This window comes from Moschus berezovskii, chromosome 23 (genome assembly GCF_049115385.1).
Source record: "Moschus berezovskii isolate FMDL1 chromosome 23, NW_MosBer_1.0, whole genome shotgun sequence".
Taxonomy (NCBI): domain Eukaryota; kingdom Metazoa; phylum Chordata; class Mammalia; order Artiodactyla; family Moschidae; genus Moschus; species Moschus berezovskii.
The window spans coordinates 50,776,159-50,794,026 of NC_142482.1; the positions used below are offsets into that span (position 1 = coordinate 50,776,159).

The window sequence follows — 17,868 nt, forward strand, 5'->3', positions numbered from 1 at the left end:
CATTGCTGCTGCTGCTAAGTCGCTTCAGTCGTGTCCGACTCTGTGCGACCCCATAGACGGCAGCCCACCAGGCTCTTCCGTCCCTGGGATTCTCCAGGCAGGAATACTGGAGTGGGTTGCCATTTCCTTCTCCTATTGCCCTTTAAGAAAAACTAAATTTTTTTTTTGAGTTACAATATGAAATATTAGTTTTAGGTATGCAACATAGTGGCTTGATATTTTTATGCATTGTGAAATAACCACAAGACCAGTTACTATCCATTGCCATACAAAGTTGTTAAAATATTGTTGACTATATTCCCTATGTGTACATTACATCCTTGTGACTTATTTTGTATCTGGAAGTGTACACCTGTTAATCCCCTTTGGCAATTTAGTCTGTCCCTTTTGCTCATTTTTAAATAAGATTTTTTTTCTTAGTCATGAGTTTTGAGAATTCATGATTCAGGGTGTGTGTTTTGCAGATATTTTCTCCCATTCTCTGGCTTGTCTTAATACCTTGTCAAGAGAAGTTTTTACTTTTGATGACATTCAGCATATCAGGTTCTTTTTTTTTTCCCTTTCATGGTTCATGCCTTTGGTGTCATGTTTAGAAGTTTTTACCCAATCCAAGGTCACAGAGATTTTCTTCTGTTTTCTTTTAAAAGCTTTATAATTTTAGGTTTTAATTTAGACCTTTGATCATTTTGAGTTAAAATTACATGTAGTATGAAGTGTAGATCAAGATTCGTTTTTTTAAACAAATGAATGCCCATTTTTTCTAGTATGTACTATTTGTTGATAAGATTGTACTTTATCCATTGAATTGTCTTTGCACCCTTTTTGATAATGAATTGACCACATATGTGGCTCTATTTCCGGACTTTCTGTTCTTTTGATGTGTGTGTGTGTGTATCCTTTTGTCAACACTGTGCTTTTGTCTTGCTTACTATATCTTTATAGTAAGTCCTGAAATCAGGTACTCTGAGTCCTCCAAACCTCCCTCACCCCTCACAGGATTCAGAGAATTGAAATTTTCAATTAAGGCATAAAGAAAAAAAGTTCAACATGAGCTTAATGACACCACCCAAAGACAGGTTGCTGTTAACAGTTAATTCTTTTTCACTTTGCACATAAAATTCTGTTTCACTCTCTGAAATTTGTGCTTTAGAGTATAAAGTTCCAGCAAATAACTCAAGGTTTACATTATAGGCACCAGTCAGAAGACAAATGAAAGCTAAACAACCTAACGCACAGTCCTATGGTGTGACTAGTTCAACAGCTCGGAGGATATTGCAGTCCTTAGAGAAGATGTCAAGTCCACTAGCAGTAAGTTTTTTAAATCACAATTAAATTCAGGAGTATAGCAAAATTTAAGCTTAGTGAGAAATCTTAATTTCGCTATTTCAACATTAACAGGATGCAAAAAGAATTCCATCCGTTTTTTCTTCTCCTCTGAATTCTGTAAGTTGACTTTTAAATCTTTAAAGAGGTACATTTTCACATGTTGGTGATGTCATATTTTTCAGTTTCCTGTCCATTCTAATGGTATTTTATTTCTTTAGCCTCTTGATAGGAGTGGGATGGATACCACCACAGACTTTCAGGCCAAAAGGGAAAAGGTAAGCCTTCTTTAGCATTTATCTAAAGTACTAGCAGTTTTGTATTTATTTTTAAGTTGGCAAATACACAAATTGGCTTTTGTTAATGGTCATTAGGGAACATGTTCGAAAAAATGGATTATTTTTTTTAAACTTGGATTTTGCAGTTTCTTGTGAGGGCCTTAGCACATGCTATATATATAGTAGATGGTATATATTGGTTATGTCTTGACGTTTCCATTTTCAGTATCCTGGCAGTCTTTTTTTTTTTATAGTTGATTTACAATATTGTGTTAGTTTCAGGTATACAGCAAAGTGAATCATTTACGCGTATGCATGTATCCACTCTTTTTTTAGGTTCTTTTCCCATGTAGGTTGTTAGAGAGTCTTGAGTTCCCTGTGCTGTAAAGTAGGTTCTTAATAGTTACCTGTTTTGTATATTTCTGGCAGTCTTTATATGAGTAACTCTTCCCTTTTGATAAATGAAGATAGGTGTGAGCAGAGCTTGACAAGTTTAGTTAGCAGTTCAGGGAGCTAAAGTTCTCATTGAACACAGTTACTTTGTAAATTTTCCTCATAAACATTATGTCAAATCAGTTATGTGTGATAGGATTTCCAGTTTGCATATCTTCTTCCATCAGTCAGCCAAGACAGCAGAGCTAATGAAGAATATAATACAGTTATATCTTGATAACCCTTTTTATCACATTCTATTTGGTTAAAATTAGTTTGGGTTTTTACTTTGGGAAATAAAAATGCTTGATAGTTAAGGTTGCTGCTGTTGCTAAGTCACTTCAGTCGTGTCCGACTCTGTGCGACCCCATAGACAGCAGTCCTCCCTGGGATTCTCCAGGCAGGAACACTGGAGTGGGTTGCCATTTCCTTCTCCAATGCATGAAAGTGAAAAGTGAAAGTGAAGTCGGTCAGTCGTGTCCGACTCGTAGAGACCCCATGGACTGCAGCCTACCAGGTTCCTCCGTCCATGGGATTTTCCAGGCAAGAGTACTGGAGTGGGGTGCCATTGCCTTCTCTGGATAGTTAAGGTTAAAGAGGTATAATTTTTGTCAGTTATATTTATGGCTAAGTGCCCTTAAGGGAAAGCAGATTCCCACATCATTCCTTGTAAACAATTTATTACACCACCAGGTTCCCTCAGAAGTAATTGATTAAAATTATCATAAATCTCTGAATTAACTGTAGAAACTGTGTTCGAGATATTGGTAAATGACAATTATTTTACTGCAATTCTGATGCAGAAAAGAAAAGATCAATTGAGTTTTTTCTTGGGATAGCATTGTTTCTCAATTTTTAGTATTACCTTATGGCTCAGCTGGTAAAGAATTATCTTGCAATGTGGGAGATCTGGGTTCGATCCCTAGGTTGGGAAGATCCCCTGGAGAAGGGAAAGGCTACCCATTCCAGTGTTCTGCCCTGGAGAATTCCATAGACTGTATAGTCCATCGGGTCACAAAGAGTTGGACATGACTGAGACTTTCCCTTTCAGACATTTGTAATAAGGCAAGAGGGAATTCATTATTGGCTGCTGTGATGGGATTAAGTTAAGCCATTATCTGCTTTTCTGTGACTCGTTTATATCAGATTGTTTAAAAAGAAGTAAAATTTTAAAATTGTGTCATAAGAGAAGTTCTCATCAACAAAAATTTTGTTAGTGATGGAGTATAGTATTAGTTGGTAGGGTTGCAAGAGTCTGACACAAGTGAACAACAACAATAGTTTCAGTAAAATTTTGGTAGTGAATGCTAGGATATATCAAGGCCAGGATACAGTATTGTTGTTCAGGTTTCACAGTTGCAATCAAAATAGACTTTCTCATTGAATTATAGGATCACATTTGTGATGAAGATTTAGGGAAGAGCTAGTGACTAGTTGGAGGCTTTGCCCTAGAAACCAACGTTGTTAACAGCTGCTGCTGGGTGAAAGGACTGTATTCATAGTATTATAATCTTTGGACAAAGTAGAAGCTCTTGGCTTTATAGTCATCTCACACCAACTGGAGTTTTGCTGTGTTTCAGTGTACCAAAAGACGTTGACCTAACACTTGTGTTCTTTGATAACAAAGCCAGTTCATCTTAAGATTTGGAATTCTTCACTGTGCTTTACTAATTAGACTTAAATTGTAAAGACTTGGTTTTTAAATAACAATGGAGAAAAGTTTACTTGGAGAGATTTGCTCACATTTTAAGCAGTTAAAGTTTTCATAGCTAGTTAAATATTTATAGCTGAAGAAAATATAGATAGTAATTTGGGGAAAATGTGCCTAAATCAATTTTGGTTCATATATTTGAAATTCATCCTGTAAAAGCTTAGATTATTCAAAATGTTCTGCAGAAGTTTCCTTGTGTGTGTCACATGTGTGTGAAAAGTTATTAAGTTTAGAATGGTCTGTGAAACCATTTTGAAAGTACATGTATATAATTCGTACTTACATAAATTAATAATGTAAATGTTAACACACATTCGTTTACTTTTAGTTTTTCCTCTTAGTGTTTGTTTGCACCCACTGTATATTTCTCTCGAACTGGGTACTCATAGTCTCCTGGTTATATTAGTTATTGTCAAATAATTTTTAGATGTGCATGGCTGGTATATGAAGATAAAAGTTTGTCTTTGATTTCTGCCTTTCTGTAAGGTGGACTCTCAGTACCCCCCTGTTCAGAGACTCATGATCCCAAAGCCAGTTTCCATAGCAGCAAATCGAACTGTTTATTTTAAACCATCTTTGACTCCATCTGGTGAATTAAGGAAGACTAATCAAAGAATAGATAAAAAGTACAGTGTGAGTATGTGTTTATTTTCACTAGTCTTTGAGTATTGATTAAAATGAATGAGAATACATAATGTAAAGTACAAATAATTTACTGTTGCAGTCTAGCAACTAGATAATACGTAAAGTTTGTGAATTAGTGATTATGAATTGGTATGGCTTTTAATGGTTGGCACCTTGGTCATATCCTGAATTAGTGTTTACTAGCAAGCATTATTTATATTAAATAATTTTGCCACACTACCTTTGTGTGTTTTATCTGTGTTTTTGAGCTGTTTGAAAATTTCAAATATCATGACTGTTCACCCAGAGTACTTTGGTATACTATATGATACCAATACTAATATCTCCTATGTTACCATGTTTAAGAAAGTTAATGTCCGTTCCTTCCTAATATTACCTATAATCTAGTTCATATGTTGTTTATAGCTGCTGCTTTTTTGCCACTGCTCAGCTTGTGTAATCTTAATTCCCTAACCAGGGATTGAACCCTGGGGCTCTGGCAGTAAAAGTACCGAGTCCTAACCACTGGACAGCCAGGGAATTCCCTAGAGCTGCCTTTTTGAGCCGGTATCCAGACAAGTGTATTACTTTTGGTTTTGTCTTTCTAGACCTCAAATCTTTACCCTCACCACACTGTTTTTATTTTTATATAACTGCTTTATTGAGATACAATTCTCATACCTTGCCATTCACCTTGAAGTTTATAGCTCAGGGGATTCAGTGTATTAACAGTTGCTCATCCGTGTCACTAGTCAGTCTTAGAGCATCCTCATTGTCCCCTCCCTCACACCTCATAGCCTTCGGTAGTCACTTCCCACCCCTCCACCTCCAGCCCAAGGCAGCACTTTCTCTTTAGATTTACCTATCTGGACTTCTTCATATACATGAAATCTTAAAATAAGTAGTTCTTAGTGTTTGGCTTATTTCATATTTTCTTCATTAGCATAATTTTTTTAGGTTCACCTCATACCAGAACACCAGTCCTTTTTATTGCTGAATAATATTTCATTGTTTAGATGTAGCAGTTTTGTTTATCCATTCATCAGTTGAGGGGCATTTGGGTTCTTTTCACTTTTTCACTGTAATGAATAATACTGCAGTGAACTTTTATACAAGTGCCAGTTTTTTTGTGGACATTGATATTCATTTCTCTTGGGTCTTATACCTTGGAGTAGAATCGCTAGGCACATTGGTATTTGAAAAGGCCAGATCATTTGTCTTCTATTTTGTCTCATATCCTGGGTCTGTCTGTTTTCCTGTGTCATTTAACTAAAGTGTGTTCTTTTTCCATTTATAAAACATCTTCCTATTTGTGCCTTTATTGGTTTAAGTTCATTGAATCTTCATGACAACTCAATTTCTTGAAAAATTTCAAACTGAAATTGAGAGACTAGTACAGTATTTACCCATTTCCTTTAGCTTGACTCACCAGTCTTTAACATTTTGTCATATTTGGTTTATCAGACTTTAAAAAAATAATTTGAACATAATTTTGGACTTGGAGGAAAAATCTTAAGAATTCCACATTTTACTACATTTCCTTTATCTTTTTCTGTGTTTCTACAAACAAGAAATTCCCTCACATACCTGAAGAAAGTTAACCCAAACCAGAAAGAAACTTATAATCAGTACAGTACTGTTAATTGCAAATTTTGTTAAGATACCAGTTGTTCCAAAAGAACAAAAATGGATGATCATGTCTTACGTTTGTCAAATCTCTTTATCTCCTTTAGTCTAGAACAGGTTTTTTGGTTTTGGGGGGTTTGTTTTTTGGTATTTCATAACACTGATATTTCTGAAGGAGTACAAAGATGTTTGTTTGCTCACGATTAGTTCTGGTTAGGCACTTTGGGTAGTAATACCGCAGAACAAATTCTGAACTCTTCTCGTATCATATTACAGGGACTTTGTGCCAGTTTGTCCCTCACTGATGCTGTGATCAGCATTTTAGGTGGTGTCAATGGGATTGCTTCACTGTGAAGTTGCTAGTATTGTATCTTTTATAACTAATAAGATTACTTTGAGAGTATAAATATCCTTTATACCCACCACTGTTAGCAGTTTTGATGATACTTGCCTGAATCTTTTATTTGTAGATGCCAAATGCTGGTTTTCTAATTCTACTATTCTACCTTTATGAAGTTGGTTTTCTACTGTAGGAAGTTTTCTCTATGTATGTATTTCTCTATGTATTTGTTTGTTTAAGTCAGTGTGAATTCTTAAATTTGATAAGATTGTAATCTTTTACTAGCATTATTTATTTTGATGCTCACTGTCCCGTATTTGGCCTTTGAACTGGCTCATGTCCTTTTAATATTTTTACATCATTTTTCAAGTACTTAGTTGCTTTTTGATATTATAAAACAACCTAGGCTCATCTTGTGAGTTTTCAGCCCCAGCCCTGAAATCAGCCATTTCTCCAAGGAACCCTGATTCCTTTAGATGGAAGAACTCTTTAAGTTGCAGAGAATCATTTCAGAAGGACCATCAGTGTAAATTTGATTGCACATTTAATAGGCTATAAGTAAAAGTATTTGTGTGGTTGATAACGTGTATTAAATGTGTATGCTGTAGTTTTGTTTAAAAGACAGTTGGTGCTTATTATCAGTTTGTATATAATCACACTGTAACTCTTGGTCATCATTCAGGTGACAGGGTATAAGTTGCAGATTTTAAAACTCATTAACTAAACAACTGTCAGATTCCTGAATCCAAATATTAAAGTTCACAGATAGAAGGGTGGTGTTAAAATTAAATAAGCAGCTATGTAAATATGTTATGTTCTTTTTTTTTAGACTGATTACGAAAAAAATACAACACCAGGACAAAATAGAGGGCAACAAGAAAGGTAATGTCATCTTTATAGTGAAGCTTCTTTATATTTTTTGTGAGGCCTATGTTTGATTTGTATCAGCCTTCTTGAAGATTAAGAAGTTTAAAGAAATAGAAACTACACATAGAAATCTACACACGTAGAAAACTACACATAGAATAGAAATGTGTGAGCTTTTAAAATCACATTCAGCTGAACATTTATTTTCTTAATTATTGGCAGATCTTTTTTTTTTTTTGTATTAATTAACAAGTTATGGACCAGAGTAATGTGTCATTTGTTTTAATTTTCTTTTTCTTTGCCTAGTGGCTTTTCTTATCCAAATTTCAGTATGTCTGCAGCCAATGGTTTATCTCCTGGAGTAGGTGGTGGAGGTGGCAAGATGAGGCGAGAGAGAACACGTGTTGTGGCATCTAAACCTCAAGAGAAGGAGGTAAGGTTATACTCTTTAACATGTATTTTGAAGTATCTTAGTACCTTGAAGTTTATTATTAAAAGTTTCGATGTGGTGATGAGGGGACACCTGGAGGTCCCTTGGAAGGATGAGGTTAGGGGAGACCCAGTATAGGAATTATCTGACATTGAAACAGTTCCTTAAAAGTGTGTGTGTGTTTTAAACTATCAGGCTTTTTAAGCCATCTTCACTGTGACCTAATCTAATACCTTAAATTTCATGGGTATCACTAGTCTAAAGCTGTAATTTTTCAAATAGAACTATTGCAATTGAAATTTTTTGACCCTTGAAATACTATTATGTAGTTAGGTTTTGCCCATTCCTGAAACATGATGTGTTTGTCTCATGAGCCTTTTCCTTATTATTTGTGAAATTTATCAGTCTTGAGAAAATTAGCAGGTTTTCCCTGTTACATATTTATCTAGTATGAAGACTCAGCACAGCCCATCCTGCAGGGTGCATTTGGGTTGATTGCTATACCCGCCAGTGTGAGCATATATGCACATCTCCCCCAGCACAGACGCAGTGCTTTCTCCAGGCTACTTGTCTAGGAATGGAGTTGTTGGATTGTAGGGGATGATACACATCTTGCCTTATTGCTCTTCAGGGTAGTTTTATAGTTTAATGCTTCCACATAACAGTAGGTAGATCTGGTTTTCCTTTATTTTTACTAGTACTTGATTTTTTTCTTCTTTTTAATATTAATGTTACGAATGTGAAGTGGTATGCCGTTGGATTTTTAATTTGCATTTCCTTCTTTACTAGGGTGACGAGACACCTTTTTGTGAGTTTCTTGGCCATTTTGTGTTTTCTCTTGATCCATTTTTTTCCCCCTTTGGGTTATTTCATTTACTGAGAATTCTTTATGTATTCTGAACATGAAAGTTTGAAAACGATAAGGACTAACTGAAGATTGGTTAAATTACCTTTTCTGTCTAGGTTGCAGTGTATATTTTCTAACTACATTGAGTTGCATCTGGGCCCATTTCAGTCTTCTGTAAATCAGTGTCAGCTTAGCTGAGTCTTGGAAGTTATTTACATCGTACTTTCATTTATACTTTTTTTCTAATTGAAATTGTATTTGTGACTTTCTCATTGACCCATGAGGAATTAGGAGTATGTTTTTAAGTAGGAGGTCTTCTGTAACAGATTCTGTTGACTGTGAAATTAATGTTTTGATTGAAATTGCTCTGTGTGTGTGTGTGTGTGTGTGTTTTCCTTCGTATTTATTGGTATTTTGTTTTGCAGCCTTGCTTAGAGTGAGAGGTCTGTGTTTTTTATGATTTTTTTTTTAATCTCCCCTTTTCCAGTATAAGAGTCCTACGCTTGTGCCTCTCTGACTTATCAGAAGCTTGACTTTGGCAGTTTGGGCTTTCTGCCATATGCCTGTTGGGTTCTGATATTTGAGACCATGCTGGGGACCTTGGCTCAGTTACCGGTCTTGAGACTCTTTGCCCTTAGGTTCTACTTGTTGCTCCACTAGAGTGTGGGGAAGGGAGGGAATGTATTACTGCATTACAACATCTTAAAAATAAAGTTGATCATGCGGCATATAAAATTTTGTACTTAGCAAATTTTTTTCTGCTTAAAACTCTTTATATAGATTTGATTCATTCCATTTAGAAAATGAGTTATTTGCCTTGCCATGTATACATAACAAAGTGAGTATCTGATTAATAAAGGATTAGGTAGTTCTTTAGAAAAGCTTTTATATTTCTTAGTAAAATGTGTGGCCCCACCTAAAAGTTTACCCTGATAAGAGGAAAGCATTAGCTTGGTTTAGTGTTTACCAGGTGACAGATTGTGAGTTTTATTTCCCTTTAGTTTCTGTTTTTAAAGATATGGTCTCTAAGATCTGCAGCTGTAGCTTAGACTGATCTGTATAGCTCAGTTTTAGCTGTCTTGCAAACTTTGCTGTTTTGAGACATTTGGAGGGGGGTTAAAAATTTGTTGACTTTTACTATCTGGTTTACTAACTGTGAGGAGCTTTATGAAAATCAAACCCCCTTTATCACCTTCTCCCTTCTCTGGTCCCCTCTCTCCATCCCTGCCAACTGCTAGTTTTGCACCCCAGGATGCCTCCCCTAACCTGTCTGTCCCTGCTTTGTTCCACTCTCAAGTTAGAGTCTCCACATTTTTCAGGAAAGAGATACTAATAATGAGTGGCTGCCCAAATTGGTTGCCTAGCCTGTGGGTTTTTTTTCCCCCAAAACTTTTCATTTTATATTGGAATACTGCTGATTTACATAATGTTGGGATAGTCTCATGTAGACAGCAAAGGTAGACATGAAGTTCTGAGGTTATAAATGTGTTAAACTTTTAAAGTAACTGACAAACTGTTTTCCCCAAAGTAATTGTAACAGCAGTGGATGGGGCTTTTGTTACTTTACATTTTTATCAATAGTTGATTGTCATCTTTTAAATTTTAGCCATTCTGCTTTGTGTATGACGATGTCTCATTGTAATTTTAATTTGCCTTTCCCTCTTGCTTAATATTTTGTTATTGTTTAATATTTTGTTCTTGTTTATGTGTTTTTTGGCCATATTATCATCCTTTGAGAAGTGTTAGTTTAGATCTTTTGCTCTTTTAAAAATTGGGTTGTCTTACTATTGTTGAGTTGTAGGAACTCTATGAATTCTAGATCCAAGTACTTTGTCAAGATACGTGTCTTACAAATATTTTCTCTCAGTCTGACTTGCCTATTCCTTTTCCTAACAGTATCTTCTGATTAGCAGATGTTCTAACTTGTATGAAGTCTGAACTTAAACATTTTTCCCATTGTATTTACTGTTTGTATCCTAAGAAACCTGTCCCTGTCTACAAAAAAAGTCTTCCGGTGTTTTCTTCTAGAAGATTTATAGTGGTGCTTCTATTGAGAAGATTTTCCTAGTTTTCTTTTTGATTTCGTATATGATCCATAGATTATTTAGAAGTGGATTTAGTCATGATTTTAATGTTTTGAAATGTATTAAGACTTGTTCTGTAGCGCAGCACGTGGTCTGCTTGTTGAGTCTTGACCATTGTGTATTCTATGGTTGTTGAGTGTCAGATAAGATGACTGATAATAATTCTAACATCATCTTTGTTCTTACTGAATTTTGCAGGGAGTGGGGAAGGGAGGTATGTGTTTAGAGAATTGCTGAGATATGAGTTAAAAGTTGTCAGCTTTTACTTGGTGAATTTGTCTTAATTATATCAGTTTTTGCTTGTGTATCTTGAGGCCCTCATTGGTGTGTACACCTTATCTATGGTGGCCTCTCAATAATTTGCCCCTTTTAATATTACTCAATGTCCTTTTAAAAAGTCTTCAGAAATATTCTTTGTCTTGAAATCTACTTTATCTGGTATTTAATATAACCTGCCACTCTGATACTAAAATATGCCTTCTTAGGATTATTATTTGCAAGTTAAATTTTTGTCCATCCATTAACTTCCAATCTATTTATCTGTTTATATGTTTAAGTAAATCTCTTATAGACAGTATGTAATTGAGTCTTGCTTGCCCTTTTTTAAATTTTCTAATTGGCATATTTACTTATAAATAACATAATTACTGGTATGGTTGGATTAAGGTCTACCTTTTTTTATTTTCTGTTTTCCCCATTTTTATTTCTCTCTTGTTCTTTTTGAAAGCTTCCTTCTTTTGTGTTAATTGGATATTTCTTAGCATTCCATTTTAATTATTTGTTGGTTTTATATCTCTGACCTTTCTCATAATTTACACAGTCCTCTTGGGATTATAGTGCCTTTAACATTTTAAATTCTACTTTGTGTTAATATTGTATCGTTTCCTGTAAGATTTAAGAATCTTGTAACTTTATAGTTTGATTTACCACCACCTTTTCCTTGGTATTTTATGCTGCATATCATTTATATTACATTTAGATATACTGTAAATGCACAATACATTTTTGCTTTACATACCTAATATATGTATTTTAAAGAAACTAAGAGGAAGAGATGTTTACTCACATATTCTCCACTTCTTCCAGAAATCTGAATTTCCATTTGGTGTCATTTCCCTTCACCTTGAAGAACCTGTCGAGCAGGTTTTGGTTTTATTTTAGTCAAGTGCCTTTATTATACACCTGTAGTTTACACAGATTTGCTCTGCCAGAGATTTGGAGAGTTTATATGCAGACTTAGGACTCCCCTTCTGTGGCACTTCATCTCCCCTTATTTTCTAGCTACTGTGGTCACCCTTGTCTGTCCTTTGAATGCCTTGATCAACAGATTTGCAGTTTTCTCTGAATTTCAACTGTCTAACTGGCGCCAACTCAGAGAGGACAAGAAGCTCCTCCCTTCTTCTTAGTATCTTCTTCCCTCCAATATCTACTTGCTTTTGGTTGGTTTCTAATGTTTTCAGATGGTTTTTTTAAATATATTGTCCAGCATCTATAATGTCAGAGCGTTGGTTAAATACAAGGTCTTCCACCATTAGCAGAAGTGGAACTCAATTTTTGTCTGTTCTAATATGGGTCATTTGAGACTAGTGGAGATCATTGCTTACATTGAATTAAAAACCGAAGCAGTTCACCAAACTCGTCAGTACTGATGTTTATCGAATGCTTATTTTACATGCTAAGACCAAAAGTGACTTTGATTCGTATTTAAACCACAACCCACTCCAGTATCTTGCCTGGAAAATCCCATGGATGGAAGATCCTGGTAGGCTACAGTCCGAGGGGGTCACAAAGAGTCGGACACGACTGAGTGACTTCATCTTACCTTACCTTACCTGATATGTTAATTTTTTTTTTTTTTCATTTTCACCAGCTAGGAAATTGGAGAAGGCAGTGGCAAGCCACTCCAGTATTCTTGCTTAGAAAATCGCTTGGACAGAGGAGCCTGGTAGGCTGCAGTCCATGGGGTCGCTACTAGTCAGACACGACTGAGCAACTTCACTTTCACTTTTCACTTTCACACATTGGAGAAGGAAAAGGCAACCCACTCCAGTGTTCTTGCCTGGAGAATCCCATGGACGACGGAGCCTGGTCAACTGCCGTCTATAGGGTCGCACAGAGTCGGACACGACTGAAGCGACTTAGCAGCAGCAGCAGGAAATTGGTACTGAGAACAGATAGGTTCACAAAGTCACATTTCTGGCTGGTGGCGCAGCTAGGATTCAAATCTTGTTTTTTCTTATTCAGGAGCCTACATTGTTAACTGCATAGTGCTACCTCATCCCTGTTTATTCTGAATTTACATGTAACTATATCCGTTCTACCTGAAAATATGTTGATACAACAGAATGACACAAAAGATGAAATTTGTCATTAAAAAATATGTTGTGTTTTAGGAAGTGGAAGTACGAATATTACCGAAAATCTCTCTTCCCATCACCAGTTCTTCACTGCCTACCTTCAATTTTAGTTCTTCCGTGATCACAACTTCCTCTGCATCACCCATTAGTCCTTCACAATCATTAACAAATAAGGTAAAAAAACCCATTGTACCATAGAGGTGCTTTTTGTTTTTTCTTTATTTTAAAAAAGCTAATCTGATTAAATCAGTGATTAATTTTCACTATGGGAATTAACAACTCAGAAATTTGAGAAAAACGGAAATAGTGTTTGGTTTTTAAAAAATGTACATCATAATGGGAACATTCTTCAATTCTTATGAATGTATTAGAGGAAGAGTGTATTGTAAGTGTTTTCAAAAAATATTTCCATTTAAAATACTTTATTTTTGATAATGAATTTATGCTTTTTTTTAAAAAAAATTTCTCAAGTAGGATTAACATCTTTAATCTGCTCCTAAAATTTGTATGCTTTTTTTTTCCTGACTTTTACTTTTTCTGAACATTTTCTTATAGATGTTATTTTTCTCCCTTAAGTAATTGTCTGCCTCCGAGATCATGTATATTCCTCTTCAAAGAGGAAGGCAAATCTTATAACAGTTACATGTTGAGTAGTTTTCAGAAGTTAAAAGTGATTTTTTTAATTTAAAAGGAAAAAAAATGCTTTTGGCTTCTTTGTAAGGTCTATTTCATTGCCGGTTTCTTTTTCTAAAAAGTTTTTTGTGTTGTTTCTTTAATAATTTGAAAAACCAGGTACAAGTGACCTCTCCAAACAGCACTGGGAGCCCCTTGTTTAGATTTTCATCTCCAATTGTAAAATCTACTGAGTCAGATGTACTACCTCCGTCATCTGTAAGTAGCAAGCAAAGAGTATTTCATATTGATTGATTCCAAAGGCATACTGTATTTTTAAGCTCTAAGATAGCACTGGTGGTAAGAAATGCCGTTTTTCTTAACCAAAAAAATTCCAAAGTATAGAAAACTTTGAACACCTATACACAAAATACATGTGTGTGTATGTATGTATGCGTCTTCTCATGTACCATTTGAAAGTTAGGATGGAGATATTTTGGTACCCTTAATTTTCTTTGTATCCCCTAAGAAAAAAGATACTTCTTTGCATACCCATAATACAGTTGTCATACCCCAAAAATGTAACATGATGTTAATAGTGACAGAGTGTGCATGTTCAGATTTACCCATCAGCCTCAGACTCTCATTTAATTGCTGTTTTGTTTCTCTTGGTACCGGATCCAGTTACAATTAAGACTTAGCAACTAAGTCACGTTGCATTTAGTTAGCATGTCTCTTGGATTGGCTTTAATCTAGAAAAGTTGGAACGTTTTATGTGCCACTATATATTTGTTTCTTCATAATAAATATTTTGAGTAAGAATGGTATGTAAGTTGGAGACTTCCCTGGTGGTCAGTGGCTGGGACTCTGCCTGCCAGCCTGCGGCCCCTCCACCCAGTGCAGAGGGCCCGGGTTCGGTCCCTGGTTGGAGAACTGGATCCCACGTAGCACAACTGACATAAATATTAAAAAAAAATAGTACATAAGTTTAATGTTCTAGTTACCCTGTCTCTATTTGGCATGTGTATCATTTTAACATGTTACCTTCTGTTTTTTACTGTGTCCTTGTTTTCTGTTACAACTAGATGTTCCAGATCATTTTGTAATTTCCCTGCCTAATGCCTGAAATCTACTGGATGTCCGTGAAGTCTCATACTTTTTATTAGGAAATGACATTTAGAAACCCAAAAGTGGGCATCAGGAACACATTATTATTTTATGTAATGCTTTGAATGAAAAAATGCTTTAGAAATTTAAAATGTTCTTGTTAAAAACTAGGACACATCATTCATTATAAGAAGCACAATGATTTTAGAAATTTAAAATAGGAAAATCTTAGAATATGTGAAATCCAGTATACTTTTTTGACTTGAAATAAAATAGAGCTTTATATTTGATGGATTGTTTAAAGCTAAATGGACAGTTAAAGGACACCTTCTCTCTCTGCAGATTGGATTTACATTTAGTGTGCCTGTGGCAAAAACAACAGAACTTTCTGGCTCTAGTAGTGTTTCAGAACCAATTACAAGTAGTTCAGGTAAGAAACTTTTTCTCATAATATTTTACATAAAAATAGGTTAATATTTCAAATTACTTCTTTTACCTTTGGCCATTCTTGTAAATGCTTTTATGTGAATATAATTAGCTCCCTAAATGTGAATAAGTTGCAGCTTGTGAAGGGGATAGTCACAATAGCAAATTTATCCAGTCTTTGTTTAATCCAAAAAAAGTGATGGTTTATTATAAATGAAATCTCAATATAGGAAATTCAAGGGTGTTCCACATTGTAATTACAGTGGATTCCATCTTTGGGTTTCTCTTGAGATCATGAGCATTTTTATGCATAAGGATTATACCAGCCTCTGCAGACAGTAGTAGTACATAATTTCTCAAAAAATGGGCAGTTTCTCAAAAAATTATCAGAATTTGCTCTGGTGGTCATGATGTGTGCTCTCAAGTATTGGGTACTTGGGGAATGAAGAATCATCTGGGCTAAACTACTCAGGTCAAGAATTGAGAGGAAGGGCTTTTCCCCCAACAAACAGCAAATACAAGAGAACAAGAGGAAAAGCCTGATGCACTTTGACAATAGCAGATAATTTGTCATGAGATTGAGAGGTAGCTTTAAGTTCTAAAGATTCTTGAGTGCTCCGCTAAATAATTGACTTTTAATTTGAATGATAGGAATACACTGCATGCTTTTTTTTACTGTGGGGGGTGTGTGTGAGATGGTTCCTGGGAGTAACAGCAGTATGCTGAAGGGGGTGTGGGGGGGAGAGGTATTATGGACGGAGAGGTCAGTCATGGGGCTGTTAGCTTACTCAGAAGTGTTTCTGTGACTATCTGCTGAGTTTGGGAGTCTTAAAAAACTCGGTCTTCCCTCATAGATAGATTTTTTTTTTTTTTTTTAAATCAGACTAGCAAAGAACCAGGACCCATAAGCTGAGAAGGTCTTTGGTTTTGTATGGTCTGGAAGACAAGAGTATAGGTTTTGCAAGTAGCACAGAATAAGAATTTGACTGATATGTTTGCAGCCCTAACTTCTGTTGAATAAAACAGCCCTGTGTAAGAGAAAGTAACAAGTATATTTCAGGTGTACTTAACATACGACTTTTTTTCTTTAATGTTACTGTAAATTCAGGAAAGAATAAACCTATTCAAATTTCATTTTCATGCCTGGTTGTGAGGGAAAGGCATTAAAATGCTTCCAGTTTTACTAATGCTTTACTAATGGTCCCTGAATGAGTAACAATTTGTTAAAACAACTTTTGTGTTTCATTACATGTGGGGAAATTACTCAAGAGTTTTTAAGATGTGTATTCAGTTCAGTTCAGTCCAGTCGCTCAGTCATGTCCGACTCTCCGCGACCCCATGAATCACAGCACGCCAGGCCTCCCTGTCCATCACCAACTCCCGGAGTTCACTCAAACTCATGTCCACAGAGTCGGTGATGCCATCCAGCCATCTCATTCTCCGTCGTCCCCTTCTCCTCCCGCCCCCAGCCTTTCCCAGCATCAGAGTCTTTTCCAGTGAGTCAACTCGTCGCATGAGGTGGCCAAAGTATTGCAGTTTCAGCTTTAGCATCAGTCCCTCCAATGAACATCCAGGATTGATCTCCTTTAGAATGGACTGGTTGGATCTCCTTGCAGTATAAGGGACTCTCAAGAGAAGTATATATATAGAATTGTTCTTACATTGACACCTCTCTTTCTTACCACTTTGGTAATCGAAAAGCTGATTGAAAATGTGGAAGTCATGGTTAATTACTGTATGATAGGAGCTAATTTTCACATTATCATCTTTTTCCATCTCTGAGTACACTTGAAGGAATCCTTAAAATTTACCTTAAATTCTAAAAGCAATTCAATTTTGACTGTAAAGAAATACAGAATGTGATAATAAAAGCCGATTTTTCTTTGTTTTGACAGAGTTGTAAGAGGTAGGTATGGTGTTTTGGTTTTTGCACATTTTTATTATTGAGGTGAAAATTGAGATAAGATGTAATCATAGGTTTCTCTAGTGGCTCAGTGGTAAAGAACCCGCCTGCCAATGGAGCAGACACAGATTCGATCCTTGAGTTGAGAAGATTGCCTGGAGGAGGAAATGGCAACCCGCTCCAGTATGCTTGCCTGGGAAACCCCATGGACACAGGAGCCTGGTGGGCTAGAGTCCATGGGGTTGCAGAGTCAGATGTGACTTAGTGACTAAATAATGACAGAAACAAAGTTGATCATTTAAAGGGAAAAATTCAGTGGTGTTTGCTACATGCACAGCATTGTGCAGTCACCGCCTTTAACTGGTACAAAACATGTTTATCACTCCTGAAAGGAAGTCTGTGCCCACTAACCAGTTTTTCTCCATTTCCCGTTCCCCCTAACTGCTGGCAGCTAGTAATCCTTGTTCTATTTCTGTGTATTCGCCTATTCTGGAATCATACAGTGTGACTTTTTGCATTGGCTTCTCTCACATTTTCAAGGTTTGTCTGTGTCATAATGTATACTGTTAACATCATTCCTTTTGTGGTTGAACGATGCTCCGCTCTTTTGATAGGCCATAACTTATCTGTTTATTTGTTGGTGGACATCTGGGTCATTCTATCTTTTGACTATTGTGAATAGTGTAGCTAATAAATGTACATGTATTTGTTTCAGTACTGGCTCAAGTACTTCAGAGGATATACCTAGGAATGGAGTTGATAGGTCAGATGGTAGTCCTACATTTAACTTTTTGAGGAGTTAATAAAACTTCTCAGCAGCCAGCCTATTTCACATTCCCACTAGCAGGATTCTCCATGTTCTCACCATGCTTATTCTTTTCCATTTTTTGATGATAGCCGT

General features: G+C 35.9%; 1 protein-coding gene across 2 annotated transcripts in view; it reads left to right on the top strand.

Moving 5' to 3' along the window:
- Nucleotides 1-17,868, top strand: part of NUP153 (nucleoporin 153) — a 65,432-nt gene that overhangs the window by 23,151 nt on the left and 24,413 nt on the right. Inside the window, exons 6-14 of one of the 2 annotated variants that reach the window (XM_055405841.2) lie at nucleotides 1,192-1,308; nucleotides 1,399-1,443; nucleotides 1,545-1,601; nucleotides 4,231-4,377; nucleotides 7,164-7,216; nucleotides 7,508-7,634; nucleotides 12,956-13,093; nucleotides 13,712-13,810; nucleotides 14,981-15,068. In XM_055405841.2, coding sequence (XP_055261816.2) covers nucleotides 1,192-1,308; nucleotides 1,399-1,443; nucleotides 1,545-1,601; nucleotides 4,231-4,377; nucleotides 7,164-7,216; nucleotides 7,508-7,634; nucleotides 12,956-13,093; nucleotides 13,712-13,810; nucleotides 14,981-15,068 — 871 coding nt within the window. The remainder of the gene's footprint in view (nucleotides 1-1,191; nucleotides 1,309-1,398; nucleotides 1,444-1,544; nucleotides 1,602-4,230; nucleotides 4,378-7,163; nucleotides 7,217-7,507; nucleotides 7,635-12,955; nucleotides 13,094-13,711; nucleotides 13,811-14,980; nucleotides 15,069-17,868) is intronic. The other variant, XM_088831316.1, reaches the window with a different exon arrangement.